The sequence below is a fragment of the Podarcis filfolensis genome (assembly GCF_964270895.1).
Source record: "Podarcis filfolensis genome assembly, chromosome: 2".
Taxonomy (NCBI): domain Eukaryota; kingdom Metazoa; phylum Chordata; class Lepidosauria; order Squamata; family Lacertidae; genus Podarcis; species Podarcis filfolensis.
Window position 1 is genome coordinate 101,844,364 of NC_139605.1, and position 16,464 is coordinate 101,860,827.

General features: G+C 40.9%; 1 protein-coding gene across 1 annotated transcript; it reads right to left on the reverse strand.

Moving 5' to 3' along the window:
• Positions 1–840: 840 nt before the first annotated feature.
• Positions 841–15,214, reverse strand: PSMD12 (proteasome 26S subunit, non-ATPase 12). Its single transcript, XM_083598841.1, has 11 exons — positions 14,986–15,214; positions 12,118–12,177; positions 10,948–11,076; positions 8,147–8,254; positions 7,274–7,378; positions 5,165–5,314; positions 4,895–5,029; positions 3,531–3,643; positions 2,798–2,972; positions 2,082–2,159; positions 841–1,286 (listed from the first exon to the last, which is right to left on the reverse strand). Exons 1-11 carry the CDS (start codon positions 15,091–15,093, stop codon positions 1,077–1,079), a joined length of 1,371 nt encoding a protein of 456 aa, XP_083454967.1. The 5' UTR covers positions 15,094–15,214; the 3' UTR covers positions 841–1,076.
• Between the last annotated feature and the right edge of the window lie 1,250 nt (positions 15,215–16,464).

Consider the following 16,464-nt stretch of genomic DNA (forward strand, 5'->3'; position numbering starts at 1 on the left):
AAAGAATTCATTTTACATCCAAACGTGGCTCATCTAGTTTAATTAAAAATGGCATATCCTTATAACAGACATATCTGTTGAACATGTTGTATCAGACACTACTTTAGGGACCATAGCCTAAGCTATATGGTTTTTCTTCAGGTGGAAGTCTAGAACAGAAGATTAAAACACCGGCTTCACTAATTCACATTGTGCTTTCATTTTAAAGTCTTAAAACAATCTAGATCATGGGTAGGCAAACTAAGGCCCGGGGGGCGGATCCGGCCCAATCGCCTTCTCAATCTGGCCCGCGGATGGTCCGGGAATCAGTGTGTTTTTACATGAGTAGAATGTGCCTTTTTATTTAAAATGCATCTCTAGGTTATTTGTGGGGCATAGGAATTTGTTCATTATTTTTCAAAATATAGTCCGGTCCCCCACAAGGTCTGCTGACCCCTGATCTAGACAGTTATCAAGACAAGATGAGCCACCTGCAATTATGTGGTAAAATTACTCAAGTGTTAATGTAGCAAAGATACAAGTCAAACAAAAGACATTTATCCATAGGAAATTGAAAATAAGGTACAACTTGCTCCATGCTGCCTTTGTTAGGTCACATTCTGCTATAAAACTACCATTCCACAACACTGGAATAAAAATGGGAATTCAGTTCCATACCTGACATTTCTAGACACAATGGTACTTAAGGTTAACACTGAAGTATAATCTTGTTACATTTCTTTATAAAAGAAAATATTACAACATACTTATACACCTGGAAGGGTAAGAAGATCATAGAGATAGACAATGCAAAAATATTTGCTGGACAAATGAGGGCAAACTGGGATAAATCAAAGGCCATTTCCATTACACAAGCAATACGATTTTATTGTGTTTTTCCATCAATTGCAGCAAAAAAGTGTTATAAACCAAATGAATAATCAAAGGAACTTAATTCTCAACAATTCTTCAAGAGAGATTATGTTCTAAATTTCACCTGGAGGGAAGAGATGAAAAAACCAAATATACAGTGGGATAAAGTCTTTTTCTATAACCAATTCAATGCCTCCCTAAAGCATTAAGGCGACTGAAGCACCTTACTGCAAGTTATGTATCATCTCCTCTTTGGCAATGAGATGTGTAGTTTTATTAACTAGAGCCATCAGTGAATTGAGCTTGTGAGACCAGTCATTGAGCAAGTTATTTGGGTCCTTGGGTCTCTGAAAGTTGATAATTCCTGCCAGCCTATCTACTTTTGCAAAGATGGTCTTATTCACCACTAAGTTGGACAAAAATTCTTCAGATTCCTGTAAAGCAAACAAACAGCACTGAATTAGATTATAAAATTTAAAAAATTGCTTTGAGGGACATTCTATTATGTCTTAGGGGAAATTTTCAAGAGAAAAGGGGGGATATAAATATTAACTAACTAACTAACTAACTAACTAACTAACTAACTAACTAAATAGAAACAAGACAAAGACATCCAGACTTTGATTTTGTTCCACTGAAATGAATACATTTCAACTTCATTGGTTTGGCTATCTCGTTCTTATGTCCAACAGTTTTTTAAAAATTGTGTCTCCAGTGATGCAACTATATCGAGTATTCTCAAACCAGAATGTAGCACAGAGGAAAAGTACTATTGCATGTCAAGGAAATATTGTGTGACACAGGCCAAAGTTATATTTGATAACAGTGTTCAGAAAGGTTAGCTGCTTAAGAGTGCATTTGAGATCATGTAATTCCGTGTAATGTCTTTTGCAACAAATGTTGAAGAGCAGGTTCAACAAAAAAAAAAATCAAACAAAAATGGTTCCCAAATATCCCCTCCACCCCCGAGACCACTTGAAAATTGCTGAGAGTCTTGACAGACCACTTCAAGAGTTTTCTGCCTGTCGGAGCAACTGCAAAGTGCTGTGCTAGATGCTGTATGATTTTTAATTGTATTTTTAAAATGCTCCTTATATTCTATTTTACCGTATTTGCTCCAAGCGCTCTTCACAGGCACATTGTGGACCACCTGAATGAAACCTGCAGGCAGCAGTTTTGGAAACAAGGGGGTTATACAAAAGCGCTCAGCAATTCTGAGAATCACTTACATCAATTGATAAATCCAGAAGTTGTGCCATTCTCTTCATGGTGATTCTGGTGTAATATTTTGCCATTATTCTAATATTCTAAAAGAAAAGAAGAATAGAAGGTGATCAGAAAGTAGCAGTTGAAATACAAAAAAGTAATATGTTGTAATGAAATCAAGGACTTATGTAGCACAAGCCAAGCAATTATGTAGTTTTGGTATTTGAGGTAGTGTGTAAGACACTCTCAGATTACACAGCTAATCAGAAGGGACTATAAAATAACATAAACGTACCTTAATCCCCAGTGGATGCAAGTTTTCTAAAATATTTCATACACATATACAGTAGTACCTTGGAAGTCGAATGGAATCTGTTCCGGAAGTTGGTTCGACGTCCAAAACTTTCAAAAACCAAACCAAAGCGTGGCTTCCAATTGGCTGCAGGAACCTCCTGCAGCCAACCGGAAGCTGCAGAATCCCCATTGGACTTTCAGCTTCCAAAAGAACGTTCGATATTATATTGTTATACCCTACACACACACACACACACACACACACACACACACACACACACGGGTCTTACACTTTGCTAGAATGTGTTAACTACATCCTGACTTGAGCAGTAGCTCACAACAGTCTTTTTTAAAAAAATAAATCATTTTATAAATAGGATGATGATTGTCAGAAATAGTATTCCTCCTAGTCCTAACTTTTTGCTAGAAAGCAGATTTAACTTACATGCTCCACAACTCTGTTTTTTAAATCTTTCCATCGCTTTTCACCTTCCTCTGTGTAGCCAAACACATCTGTTGCAGGACTTTCTAGAGAACCTTCCCTTAATTCTTTTCCATATTCCTCAACCAGGGTAGTCCAACGCATCAATTCCATAGTGGTAAATAATTTTAAAAGATCTCTGTTGGGGGGGGGGGGGAGATAAAAAAGCCTCAGTAAATTGTTGGTTGACAAAGTTGTTCTGCTTCACCTTAACATAGTAGGTTAGCCTTTAAGATTTCTGCCAGCATTACCAATGTATTTAACACAGCAGTTTCTTTTTGATTATTAATATATTAGAAAAATAATTCAGAGAATTGCATTTACACAGTATACAGAAATGTATGTCCATGTTCACTGCAGAATGTACTTCAAGGATGCCAGTTCTGATTTGGTTTGTTATAAATAATATGTGAAAGTTTGTGAATGTAAATCCCTACTTGTATGTGTAATAGCAGGGTACAAACACCTGAGCCATTTTACAAATTGTCAGTTGGGGGGAACAACCTGTGGCCCTCCAGATCAGCAAGAATGGCCAATGGTCAGGGATGATGGGAGTTGCAATAGTAGTCATAGGTTCTCCACCCTACCTTAAATAAACATCTTGACTAGCTGGCTTTCACAACATTTCAAATGTCACACCAAATTCTACGGGGATAGTTTCTCAGTATATTAGCATGCCAACAGGAAAGCTACATACTTGTACTTAGGAATGTCTTCTAGTTTTTTATCAGTGCTTATTCTGTGTACCAGGTCAGACTGTTCATTGTCATAAGGTGACAGGATAACATAGAGAACAACACTCTTCAGTGCCTGTTTAAAAGAAGATAGGAAGAAACTTGATTTTGTAGTTGAACAAGAGGCAGCAATGCAAGAAAGCAAACAAACACACAAAGCTGAAATCACCAGCTTGATCAGAAGACAACCTAAGAATCTAACTTTCTGTAATTTATGGAGGGCTATAGCCAATGGCTACGCAAAGAGAAAGTAAGAGAATGATTGGCAGCATGAGCTAACACCTGCCTTCGCAACCACTGGATACAACCCAAGGTACTAAAATTGACTCCACCTTATGGGATCACACAAGCAGGGAGCTGCAAGATGTTACATCGGTCATCAAATCCAATCTCGTGTTGCAAGCAGGAATCTTATTTGGAACCGGCATTTTAAAATTATTATACATCCCTTGCTCTTTAGGGACATCCTAGATTTTTTTTTTAAAAATGGAAGTAATGATTCATGTAAGAAAAGTAACATGCAAACAATAAAAAGGCAGTCTTGCATTTAAACGAATTCCTTCCTTTGGAAAGCTGTAATGTAAGTTAGCAGGCATTAATTCAGCCCCCACCCACAATCTGAAATAGGACTATCCTGTTTGCTTGATCTGCACACTTGAATTGGATGACAGAGATTTTCCAAATATTACCAAAGCAAGGAAGATAATTCAGGTGATGCTGGTTTCTTGACACTAGTGCAAAAGTGGGAGCAGACTACAAAGAGTTCTTGCCTCCTTAGCAGCTTTCTACATCTCAAATGTATGACAATCAGGCCCATTTCAGATGCTTACTGAGTAGACACTGCGGTGGATAATGGAATGCTGAGAGATCCTGCCCTCTCATTAAATTATGCAGGCAAGGAAAACAGATATTGTGTTAGGTTCATGATGCATGGGTTAAGGCTGGGATTGGCTAACTGCCTGCTTCTTCTGAAGTTGCAATATCAGCCTGTGAACTGTCTGAACGTAAGTCTTCAGATGTTTTCTATATAGTCTGAATGGAATCTACTCCACTGGCACAGCTTTAGCTATAATGGAGTCAACAGAAAATAATGTTATGGCTGTGACCAATTGATTTGTTTTTTTGGGGGGAGGGGGGGTTCTCACAAAGAAAACTAAGCCACATGAAGAAATTCAAGAAAGTGAAATCTTGATCACAGTGCAGAGCAGCCCTCTCCAAAACAATAGCAAATGATAAACAAAAAGAATGTTCCTTTACGTAATATTTTTTGCAGACAATTGAACAGGTTACAGTGTATTTGCTACTTTCTCTTTCTGTCTTTTTTTACCTGCTGCCACTTTTCACCTTCAGCCTGGATGCAAGGAGTATCGTAAATGGCTCTGTAGTGCTTACAAATGGAAAGGTAGGAACCTTCATGTTGATCCAGTTGAATCATTAAATTGTAGTATTTCAGTTTTAATTTCTGAAATGGAACAGTGTCAGGTTAAACACAGAAATGGTTGTAAAACTTCCCCAATGTGTCAGAGAAATCCATTTAAAACATGCCCATAACATCCCCTAAACCAGCTTAGTATAAGTCGTCCACCACCAGACTTACTTCTGTGTTTTCTTCCTGGAAAAATTTGGTGTTAATTTTTTTGCTAATAATTTGAGTTCGGATATAGTCTTTCACAGCCAAACAAAGTCTCATCTGCTCCAAGATGAACTCCACACGTTCCTTCTTCTCCATTGATCCATAGGTTTCCACCTAAAATTCAGAATGTATTAATACTTTATAGACCGATATGCAAAACTAAAGCTTGCAAGGTACAATTATCCATCAAAGCTGTCTTGCAACTAAATCATAAGTGTACAGAAAGATGGCTTCTGTAGACATACAAATACAGTTTACATGCCAGCATTTATGCTTCAGTTACTACACTTTAAATTTTTAAACTTCAGGTACTGCTGTTCTTAGAAAAACTTTGAAATTTAAAAATCTTGGGCTGGATTCAACTGAACTGTTGTGCTAGAGAAGAAGCTAGTTCAACAGAACTTCTCCCCCACCAAGCTCCATGGGAGGGCTGGGAGAACCCACAGAACAGTGTACGGTGGGGTAATACTAATAAGTCGTCGTCTTCTTCTTCTTCCAAGCCTATCTGGCCGGGTAGAAGGGAGAAATGCTTCCACTGACAGAGTGATCACCTTACCACAACACTGAATTCCACTCCCTGATTTGTATTTATTGTTCATCTGCAGATAACTTGTTTTGCATACCCTATTTGCTGTACATATTTCCATAACCAGACTTCTATTAATTTGTTTTCATCAGACATTTTTCCAAGGCTTGACATCAAATTGACATCAACCTTTAGGAATCTAAAGATGTTTTACCAGGCCTATTATACTAACAGCTCACAAGAAAAATACACCACTGCCCCATAGTATTCAAGTGATTTAATTTTTATACTGCTTAATATATTAAAAATTAAGCAATGTGCAGAAAACTGAAGCAAAAGACAACTGAAAATATTACAAAAAAGTTACATTAATGCAAAGTTGCTATTAATATAATTCATTTTCCTTCTGACATACCCTCCGGGTTCTCACCCAGGGTTCAAATAAACTCTCAGAACAATAAGAATTCCTGGGAACAGCAGACATCACCCTAGTCTCTCACTCAAGTCTTGCTTTTTATGGGCAGCGCAAGTTGTACTGTACCTTTTAAAATACAACTGGATAATAAAGTCACCTGACATCATTGCAGCCAATAGCTGAAGGGTGAAAGCTTTTTCAAACTGTTTAAGAATAGCAAATAATAGCATTCTGTGATAAAAGCAATTCAATAACTAATTCCAATTTTTATCTATTTAAGGACAGTAAACTAGAAATTTGTAATAATTGTACTAGAAGTTCAAATGGTTCAAGTACATTGCAACATTTAGTGGGGGGGGGGGCAAAATGTACAGTGGAACCTCGGTTTTCGAACGTAATCCGTTCCAGAAGACCGTTCAACTTCTGAAACGTTTGAAAACCGAGGATCAATGGGCGGTCAGCAAAATCCATTGAAAAAATGGAAAAGCACGCAGCGGAAGCCATTCAATTTCCGAAGTGCGTTCGAAAACAGAAGCAATTGCTTCTGGGTTTGCGGTGTTCGGCTTCCGAATTGATTGGCTTCCGAGATGCTCGAAAACCGAGGTTCCACTGTATTAACGAATTCCTATAGAGAACCTTTATTGGTTCTGGTTCTTGACAGAAATCAGTTTAGCACATCAGCCCAGAAAATGAGGTTATAAGAATATTATTAGAAAGCTGGCAATCTTCACAGTGACAGTACCTAAGCTTTGCAAAGATTTCTACAAAGTGTGCAAAACAGTCCCGACTGAATTTTCCCATTTTTCAGTCTTGCCGCAGCGTTCGTGTACACACACTCAAGCTCCATCCCAAACCTTTCTAAATAGTCCCACCCACCCCACTAGAATGCAGTGAGGAATGGAAGATGTCAGGAAAGCCCCATTGTGTGGATCCAGCCTAACATATAAATGCACTGTTGTAAAACATATTCAAAATACAAAGATAGTTACCAAAAGCTCCTGGTTTGCTCATTTTTTCCATTTCTACTACAGTGACAATTGAAGCAAGATTTTTTTTAAAGTGCATTTTAAAAAGGGTTAAAGTTGCAGTACTTCAAACAATGTCATGTATTCGAGCATATATGCTCCTTCACCTGAAGTTCTTGCAGAATTGAAGCAGCTTCTTTCACGTCACCACTCTGCTCTTTTATTGTTGCAAGAGTATTGGTCAGCCGAGCTCTTTCAATTTCAACATAGATCTATAAAAGAAGCAGAAAGCATTTAACTTTATGCAGTATGTTTGGCCCACACAAACACTGCATGATTTGCCTCATCATCACAAACTACAGGGCGGGGGGAAGCTGGTGATGGTACTGCTTGCAGCCATAGGAATGGGCCTTTCTTTATGGGCCAGGAGAGAAGGGTTCCAACTTCCATTCCACCACAGTGCAGCAATGGGTTCCTGGTGATGGACTCTTACAGGCCACAGCACTACAGCTACCAAACCAAGGGCTGCACTCTCACTCAATAATCAGGCCAGCCCCCTCCTGGCTCCCTCATGTAGGGCTCATCTGTGGCAAAGCAGCATCCCAGGATTTGTCAGAACACAATTAGGAAAAATTAATGCCCAAGGACAGGCTTCCTCAACCTTGGCCCTCCAGATGTTTTTGGCCTACAACTCCCATGATCCCTAGCTAGCAGGACCAGTGGTCAGGGATGATGGGAATTGTAGTCGCAAAAACATCTGGAGGGCCAAGGTTGAGGAAGCCTGCCCAAGGCTAACAGGGAAGACCTTAGATAATATTTTTCATTGATTTCTGTGGGTACTGCAAATTTGACCTACTGCAAATATCACACAAGTGGACTTTCACTTGTGTAACAGGATTTCTCCTTCTGGTCTTCCCTCTGCAGTCCCCACCAACAATCGGCTCTGGAGAATCAACAGGAGCTGCTGTCTTAAGATTCAAGAGTGTACACAAGGGGGTCTTGAAATAAGTGCACAGTTCTTTAAAAGGAAAAATACTTACCTTTCCTTCCGTAACCATACGCAGTGTATCAATTAAACGCAGTTTGATTGGTAGATCTGTGATCTCTTCAACGTAAGTACAGCACTGCTGGACCATTTTAGCGACAGCCTAATACAAATAATGAGAAAACTTGTAATCCTATGCCAACATAGCCCATTTATCCGAACACTATCTTTTATGCTGTTTCATACCTGTCAAAATGGAAAAACTTTGCAATTAAAAATGGTTAGTCACATTTGACGTGAAAAGGGAGTTACCACTAACTCTTTGCTTCTATACTTAGATATAAACCACAATGAGCAGACAACTCTCATGCAGGATTCAGCTCAAATGCTTCCTCCCATTTTCTCACTTTAGCAGCTTTGCTTTAAAGGTGCTAAAATGGATATTTAGTCTAAAAGACATTTTATGCAAAACAACAGAACTTGCCTATATCCTAGTGACTTCCACTAGAAGAACTCCTTGTTTATTTCTCAGTGACCAAAGCTTGAGCTCACAATACAGTTAACATAGGCCTTTACATTATATACTAGCACAGTATGTAGCTTAGGTAAATTATAAAAGCTGCGAGCCTCCCCTCCTGTGCAACAAAGGCCTTCCGATAGACCACTATTTCAATTTCTTCGTGTCACACTATAAGTATATCAGACTTTCGTTGAAGGTGCCAAATGTCATTGGGGCAAATTCAAAAATGTTTTTATTTTATAAAAATAGTAAGTTTCCACCAAATTAGGATTTTGCTTTCTTGGATTTTTCCAATACCCAAGGCACAATTTCTTCCCAGAGTTAGTGTTACTACTGTGGACCTGATTGAAGAGTGGAACTTGGTTGTCTGAATCACACATGCACATGATGTATCAGATGATTCTCCTTCCTTCATCATCATCTCCCCCAATTAATGTAGCATCTTTTCTCTAAGATTGTTCATGATCTACAATGCTTTACAATACTACCCCATCTACTTTCCCATGCTGATGGCTCATTGTTGTCTTGCATATAGTGCTAAATTGTAATGTAGAACTGTCACAACATGTTATACCCGTAACATTAAACATATACTTTTAAAAGTAGGGTATTCTGTGTATACAGTACAACACATATCTAATCTAGTCCTCAAAAACTTTGACGGGGGAAATTTCATTACCTCCCTTAGGCACTCTACTTCAAAGTCTAAATGTTCATAGAGCAATGATGTTTTACTTTATGGATATTTTAAATTTTTTTAATTGAACCCATTCAGGCTATTCCCACCCAGAGCTGCAGGTAAAAGTCCTACATGCTGGTCTTTAAATCCAGAACTACCTTCAACATCTCTCATTAAAAATTTGCGCCTCAAGGTGAGATAATTCCTTTTCCTCCTCTCTTTGCTGCTCTCTCCCTCTTGAAATGTCTCCAATCTGTCAACAATCACCGTAGCAAGCAAAGAAACAGAACAGGCCAGAACGTTTTTATAATGTGTGGTGGGACTTTTATAATTTATACCAATACAGCAAACCTCCAGGACTCTTTGGTGCTGCCAATGTGAGAAATATGCACCTCTTTATGTTTCTACTAACAAATGTTGTCTCATATCTTCTGATTTTGTTGAAAAATTAAGAGAATAGCCCCCTTTGTCATTTCTGATATTTTTGCATTTGTTTTGTATGTTTATAAAATAAATTTAAATAGGAAAAGGAAAAAAGCTCAAATATTCTACCTGCCAGCCAACCAACCAACCAACCAACCAACCAAGTGAGCATGCCTGGATGGTATTGAACACTTTGAGCCACGGAAATACTGTATGTCTTTTGTACACTATCATTTATTTTAATCCACCTTCCAGCAAATAGATGGTCAAAGCAAACTAACATCTATATGAACAGCTATCATTCATTAGAACAAATTTAATTTTTTTAAAAACCCTTCATTTTTCAAGAAGTTATATAGCTGAGAAAATAGAGGTTTTACTTCTGGATACAAGAAGTAACAAAAATAAGCAGCAAGTCTTCCCAATGAAGGAGGGGGACTAAACGAAAGGAAGCATAGCATGCTCTTGCCACAACTGTTGTATGAACAAAGTAGTCAAGCGTACACCATCGAGTAACATATAATGTGTACGTTACAAATTTAGGACATCTTCATAAAGCAACCAGGGTTGGAGGGCCTGCAGGACTACAATATTTTTTGGTGTGGGCCCTTGGCCACAGGGGGAAGAAGAGAAACTCCCACTGAGCAAGCAGGCTGGCATTATTGGATGTTGCCCTAACATATATTCACTCCAAACCTATGCCTTATAAAGCATTTCTGAAAAGCCCAAAGCTCTTTTATTGTCTATATTCAGAATATGCATGCATTATTAGGCTATTTTGAAAGCTCATTGCCAACTTCACTCTATAAACCACAGCACAATTAAGATGTTCTATTGACAGTTGCCAGGATATTAGTGACAACTAATATTATCAAGAACATCAGGGGAAGCCTCCAGTGTACTTGCCACAAGAATAGTGAATTATTAAAAAACCACCAGCGGCAGAGACACAACTCCTTTTTTCAAAATGACAACAGGCTGCAACTTTGTGATATGCAGCACCAGTGTCATGGATGAGAGCAACTGCTGCAAACTGCACACAAACCCTCTGCCCACTACTCTTCTCCTGTAACCCTCCTTAGGAGGCAGTAGGTACAAAGACGCTTTGCAGGAAGACTAGGTGCCTCCTGTTGTTGGCTATAAGGAACAATGTTTGATTACCAAACTCAAGAGATAATATATGGACACAAGGTTTTGAGCACCCCACACTTTTTACGGCTTAACACAATCTTACCTGCTTTAACTGACTTCTCCTCTTTGACAGAATAATAATATTTTCATTAAGAGCATCCCAGTCTTTAGCATCATAACACATTTTCACTACAGCAACCAGAATACGAGATGTGGATATCATATCAGAAGCCTAAAAAACAAAAGTATATACTTAAGCATGGAAGTTTCTACAGTGTAAAGACAAAGAAAGATTCCTGGCACTTCCAAATGGAGTAGCGCTAACAAAAAAAGTCACTAGCTATGAATGGAAATTTGTCCTCAACCTCGTAAGACAAGTTGAGGCCCACAAGTAAGAGGGCAATCTAGGTTACATAAAGCCAAAGCTAAGGATCAATTCACTGTTCTACTACTCACATCAAGTAAACCAAAGAGGAATAGTGCCAGTGTGCTAAAAGAACAAGGAACATCTCCCTTTTTTTATTCCCAACCACTTATTCTTTCTTCCACAAGAGCGACTAGCAGTATTTGCACATGGGGCTCATATCTAATGTGGCAGCTTCACTGGCACAAGTGACTTCAGTACAAACAAAGGAACTTCCTTTCCTGTCCCCTCCAGCCCCCCAAATCAGTTGTGGAGCAGTTCTGGGGGGTACATGGGTGAACAAAAGGGTATGATAGTTCTGTTGTGACAGTGCAACCTCTCTGGTGCAACACTGGGCACAACACATGGTCCTGTTGGTTGTGGTAAGAAAGAAAAACATTTTTGCACCCTCTTGTTTCTGCAACAATCATAGTTATTAGAATGAATAAAAATCCCCACCATTCATATGCATGCATTGAAAGTCTGGGAAAAGATTCACCATTTTAACCCTTGCGAGAGAGCCAAGTACAATAGGATGGCTAAAAGTAATTAAGGGGTGACAAATTCATGCTAGATCATGGGTAGGCAAACTAAGGCCCGGGGGCTGGATCCGGGAATCAACGTGTTTTTACATGAGTAGAATGTGTCCTTTTATTTAAAATGCATCTCTGGGTTATTTGTGGGGCATAGGAATTCGTTCACCCCCCCCAAAAAAAATATAGTCCAGCCCCCCACAAGGTCTGAGGGAGAAGTGGACCAGCCCCCTGCTGAAAAAGTTTGCTGACCCCTGTGCTAGATGATATATTCCATAATAGGGGGCTTTTAAAATGACCTTTTAAAAAGCAATGTTATTCAGTATGCTATACTTACAGTTCGAGTCTGCTTTTCCAAGGAAAGCAAAGTCTCAATTGCTTCTTGAAGCCTTCCATCCTAAAATACAAGAATAAAAGCTGAGTTATTTTAAGTCGTCCTTATTGTACAGGTTTTGAAGGTAACAGGGCCCAATCATGGCCAAATGAGTCACGGCCATCAGTTAATTGTGGTCACTTCCCACTACAAACTAGAGGATTTAAATACATTGCAAAATATTGTTTTGTTGATTTCAACTGGAATTAGACTACAATTCTAACCACACTTACCCAGGAGTAAGCCCCACTGAATTCAACAGGACTTCAGAATAGGACTGCAGTTAGTCATAACTAGACCAATCTTTCTTAAGAGACTTCTAGAAGTTATAAAAGGCTACTGAAGCCAAGTCTTCAGCCATCATTTATCTAGGTAAGTGTTATCAAAAGCTATTTTGTGATGTACGGTATTCATATACCGTGGTACCTCAGGTTACAGACACTTCAGGTTACAGACTCTGCTAACCCAGAAATAGTACCTTGGGTTAAGAACTTTGCTTCAGGATGAGAACAGAAATCGCATGGTGGCAGCGCGGCGGCCCCATTAGCTAAAGTCGAACCTCAGGTTAAGAACAGTTTCAGGTTAAAAATGGACCTCCAGAATGAATTAAGTTCTTAACCCAAGGTACCACTGTACACAAGAGGAAATTTATGGACATAACTGCAACCCTTTTTGCCAGATGCAAATTGGATCCCTGACTTTTTGAAAAGCAGTGAACATACTCCCAATTTGCCTGGAATTAGCTAGTTTTCTAACTTGGAAGCCTTGTTGCTTAAAGGGGAAGGTGCTGCTATAAGAGAGTCCTGTCACTGCCTATCCTGTTCCCTGTGTTTAGTAGAAATTATGGTAAGCAAATGAAGCTCTACAGTTACTCAGTTGAATCCTGAAGCAACAATCAGTTCCTTCATTCCCACTAGGGTGGGAGAAGGGTAACCTGTCCTTTAACCACCTCAGAGGACCAGCAGCCACAAATTTATCACAGCCCAAGAACAAGTCCAGCTACAATTGCTACTTGCCCTGTTTGCTGGGAGAAGACAGCAGACTAACAGTATCCCAACCAAGAAAAAGAGCAGTGGAGAATAATAACAATAATAATTTTATTGCTTATACGCTGCCCATCTGGCTGGGTTTCCCCAGCCACTCTGGGCGGCTTCCAGCAAAATATAAAAAGAATCCCAGTGAAGTAGTGGCAATACTTCGGAGAATAAATGATAGGGAGCATCATCAGAAAAATAAGTTCTGAATTAGCTATTTTCACTCTAGAAATTAAAGCCACTATATTGCTTCTTGTACTATTGTCATAAGAGCCCCAGTACTGTTTATTAGAAAATGAATAGAAAATACAATAACTCTCCTACAGAAATAAAAGGTGCATTCACCCCTCCTTTGGTATCTCCTGTAACTATAGTCAATGCAGATTTGCAACAAAACTAAAGGACCATTCTAAACAGTGCAGCACACACCATGGAGTTATGTACCTTCAACAAATGGTTCAGAATCATCTTTATTTGCATCAGCCACTAGCCAAAGCAATATGGTTTAAAAAGAGCAACAGAGGTTTAAAAGTAGCCACAACTCTTAGGAAGGACACTAAAGAGTAACTTTGCATTGGTTATGTCTCTCAGGATAACCATAGGCCAGGCATGGCCAAACTTGGCCCTCCAGCTGTTTTCGTACTACAACTCCCATCACCCCTAGTTAACAGGACCAGTGGTCAGGGATGATGGGAATTGTAGTCCCAAAACAGCTGGAGGACCAAGTTTGGCCATGCCTGCCATAGGCCTAATATTGGTAACATGCACTGCTTGATGCAGCTTTGACCATGGCTGAAAGCGAGATAAAGCAATCCACAGTACACTAGCGGCTTTATCAAATGCAGCAAATATTTGCAACAGTGCACATTTTGAGCTATGTGTTAATCAAGAACAGCACTATAATCCAAAAGAAGATTTGATTACTCCTGCTGCCCCGATCTATCAAATACATGTCTACTCCAGACAGTCGGTGGGGCTGCATCCTTATTCCGATCATCACTTAACTATACTGTAGTCGCAATCTCTCTCCCTCCGTCTCTTTGCCTATTTCCATTCTTCCAAGCTACTTGGGTGCAACATTTTAATTTGGGGCGCTAGAGGCTGTCCCGGTGACACAAAGCTATCGCGACCAGCACAGCCCCTTAACTGAATACAGTGGTACCTCAGGTTATGTACTTAATTTGTTCCGGAGGACTGTTCTTAACCTGAAGCACCACTTTAGCTAATGGGGCCTCCTGCTGCTGCCGCCGCGCCGCTGAAGCACGATTTCTGTTCTCATCCTGAAGCAAAGTTCTTAACCTGAAGCACTATTTCTGGGTTAGTGGAGTCTGTAACCTGAAGCGTATGTAACCCGAGGTACCACTGTATTGGGACGTCTCCCTTGTCCAAAATACGGGGCGGGGCGCGCGAAATGGAGCAGCTTCATCCCGGTTTTGAACCGCAAATGTCTCTCGGATTGTGCTGCGGGGGGAGCCACTTTCTGCGGCCGCCCCCTTCGCCGCCCAAATTTGCATGTCCCTTTCGCAAAAGGAGCCTCCCGTGTGGCCGCAGCCGCCTGAGCAGGGGAGGAAAATGGGCCCGTGACGATACAGACCTTCGTAACCATCGTGCCATCCTCGGGGGCGCCGCGGCTTCGCCCAACGCCGGCGACCCCCTTTCCCGAGCGCCCTCCCACCCGCGCCGCCGTCCTCCCTTGGCCGGACGCCGGCGACCTTCCCCTCAGGGCCCAGCTGCCGCCGGCTCTGAGCGACGCGGCCTAGGCCGGCCCGCCGCGCCATGACTCAGCCCAGTCCCTCACCCGGGCCATCTGCTCGCACTCGGGCAAGCGCTGGTCCACGGTGGCGCTGTAGTCCACCTCCATTTTCACAATGCGGCCATCGGCCCGCTCCGCGTCGCCGTCCGCCATGCTGGGCCCGCGTCCGGCTCCGAGTCTCCCGCAGCTTCTTCACAGGCAAAACCGCTCGCTCGGTCTCCCTCACAGAGAGAGAGACACAGACACTGACTCACCGGAACCGGAAACCCTTAGGCGCATAGGCGCTTACAAAGACAGCTATCCCGGGAGGACCCCTCCCTTTCCCAGCTCTGCTCTGAGAAAAGAGCAGCAGCAGCAGGCACTGCGGTAGGCGCCTAAAGCGGGCTCGGCTGTTCTTCCCGCTTCGAGTGATGGGGTCCTTCTTCAGGGTGAGAGGCGGAGGCCGAGAAGCCGGAGATGAAAGCTGAGGCGTTTGAAAATGCCCCATGGGACACTTTTTTATTTTTAACCCCAGTAAACTGACATCAGCTGAGGCACAAGCTGCTGCTAATAATGATAATAATAATAGTAGTAGTAATAATAATAGTAATAATAAATTTATGCACTTCAGTGGCAAAAATCAGTAGGTATATTGGGATTATTATTATTATTATTATTATTAGACCCAGGTACTTTTGATGGACAAAAGTTTCATTGTGTTTTTAATATTCTGTTGAGGGCATCCCAGCCAGATGGGTGGGGTATAAATAATAAATTATTATTATTTTTACAAAAAGAAAATTGTCAGTGGCAAGCGGTTGGAAATTTGAGGAGACCGCTTGCTACCATGCCATTTTCCAGAGAGGCTTCATTGTGCAACCTGTAAAAAAACCCACAATGAAAGCGCCCTGAGTTCAGGAAGGATGTTAGCCGTTCTAAAGTCTTGTCAGACGGGCTACTTGGAAGGAAAAGGTTAGGCCTGCTTCTGTTATTATTGAAGGCCTTGCTCGTTTCCACAAATGAGGGCGCTGAGAAATGCCCTGTTCTGTTCTGAATATGGACACTCGCCACCCCCAGAGTGCCCCACTGAAACAAATTGATTACGATGGTACCTCGGGTTACATACGCTTCAGGTTACACACTCCACTAAGCCAGAAATAGTGCTTCAGGTTAAGAACTTTGCTTCAGGATAAGAACAGAAATTGCGCTACGGCGGTGCGGCAGCAGCAGGAGGCCCCATTAGCTAAAGTGGTGCTTCAGGTTAAGAACAGTTTTAGGTTAAGTACGGACCTCCAGAACAAATTAAGTACTTAACCCGAGGTACCACTGTATTATTTTTATTTGAGTCGTTAGATTTACAGTATACATAATTGAGGATGCGGCTCGGTTAGGCACTTCGATTTCAGGGGGTCTCTGAGGAAAATCCAAAGAGCCTCGCACTTGTCTTGGTGACACGTCACCTGTTCCAAGTGCAAGAAATTCCCATGTCAATCCCTGGCAACCCCCCTGGGTAGGACTGGGAAAGGCCCTTGTCTGAATTGTTCT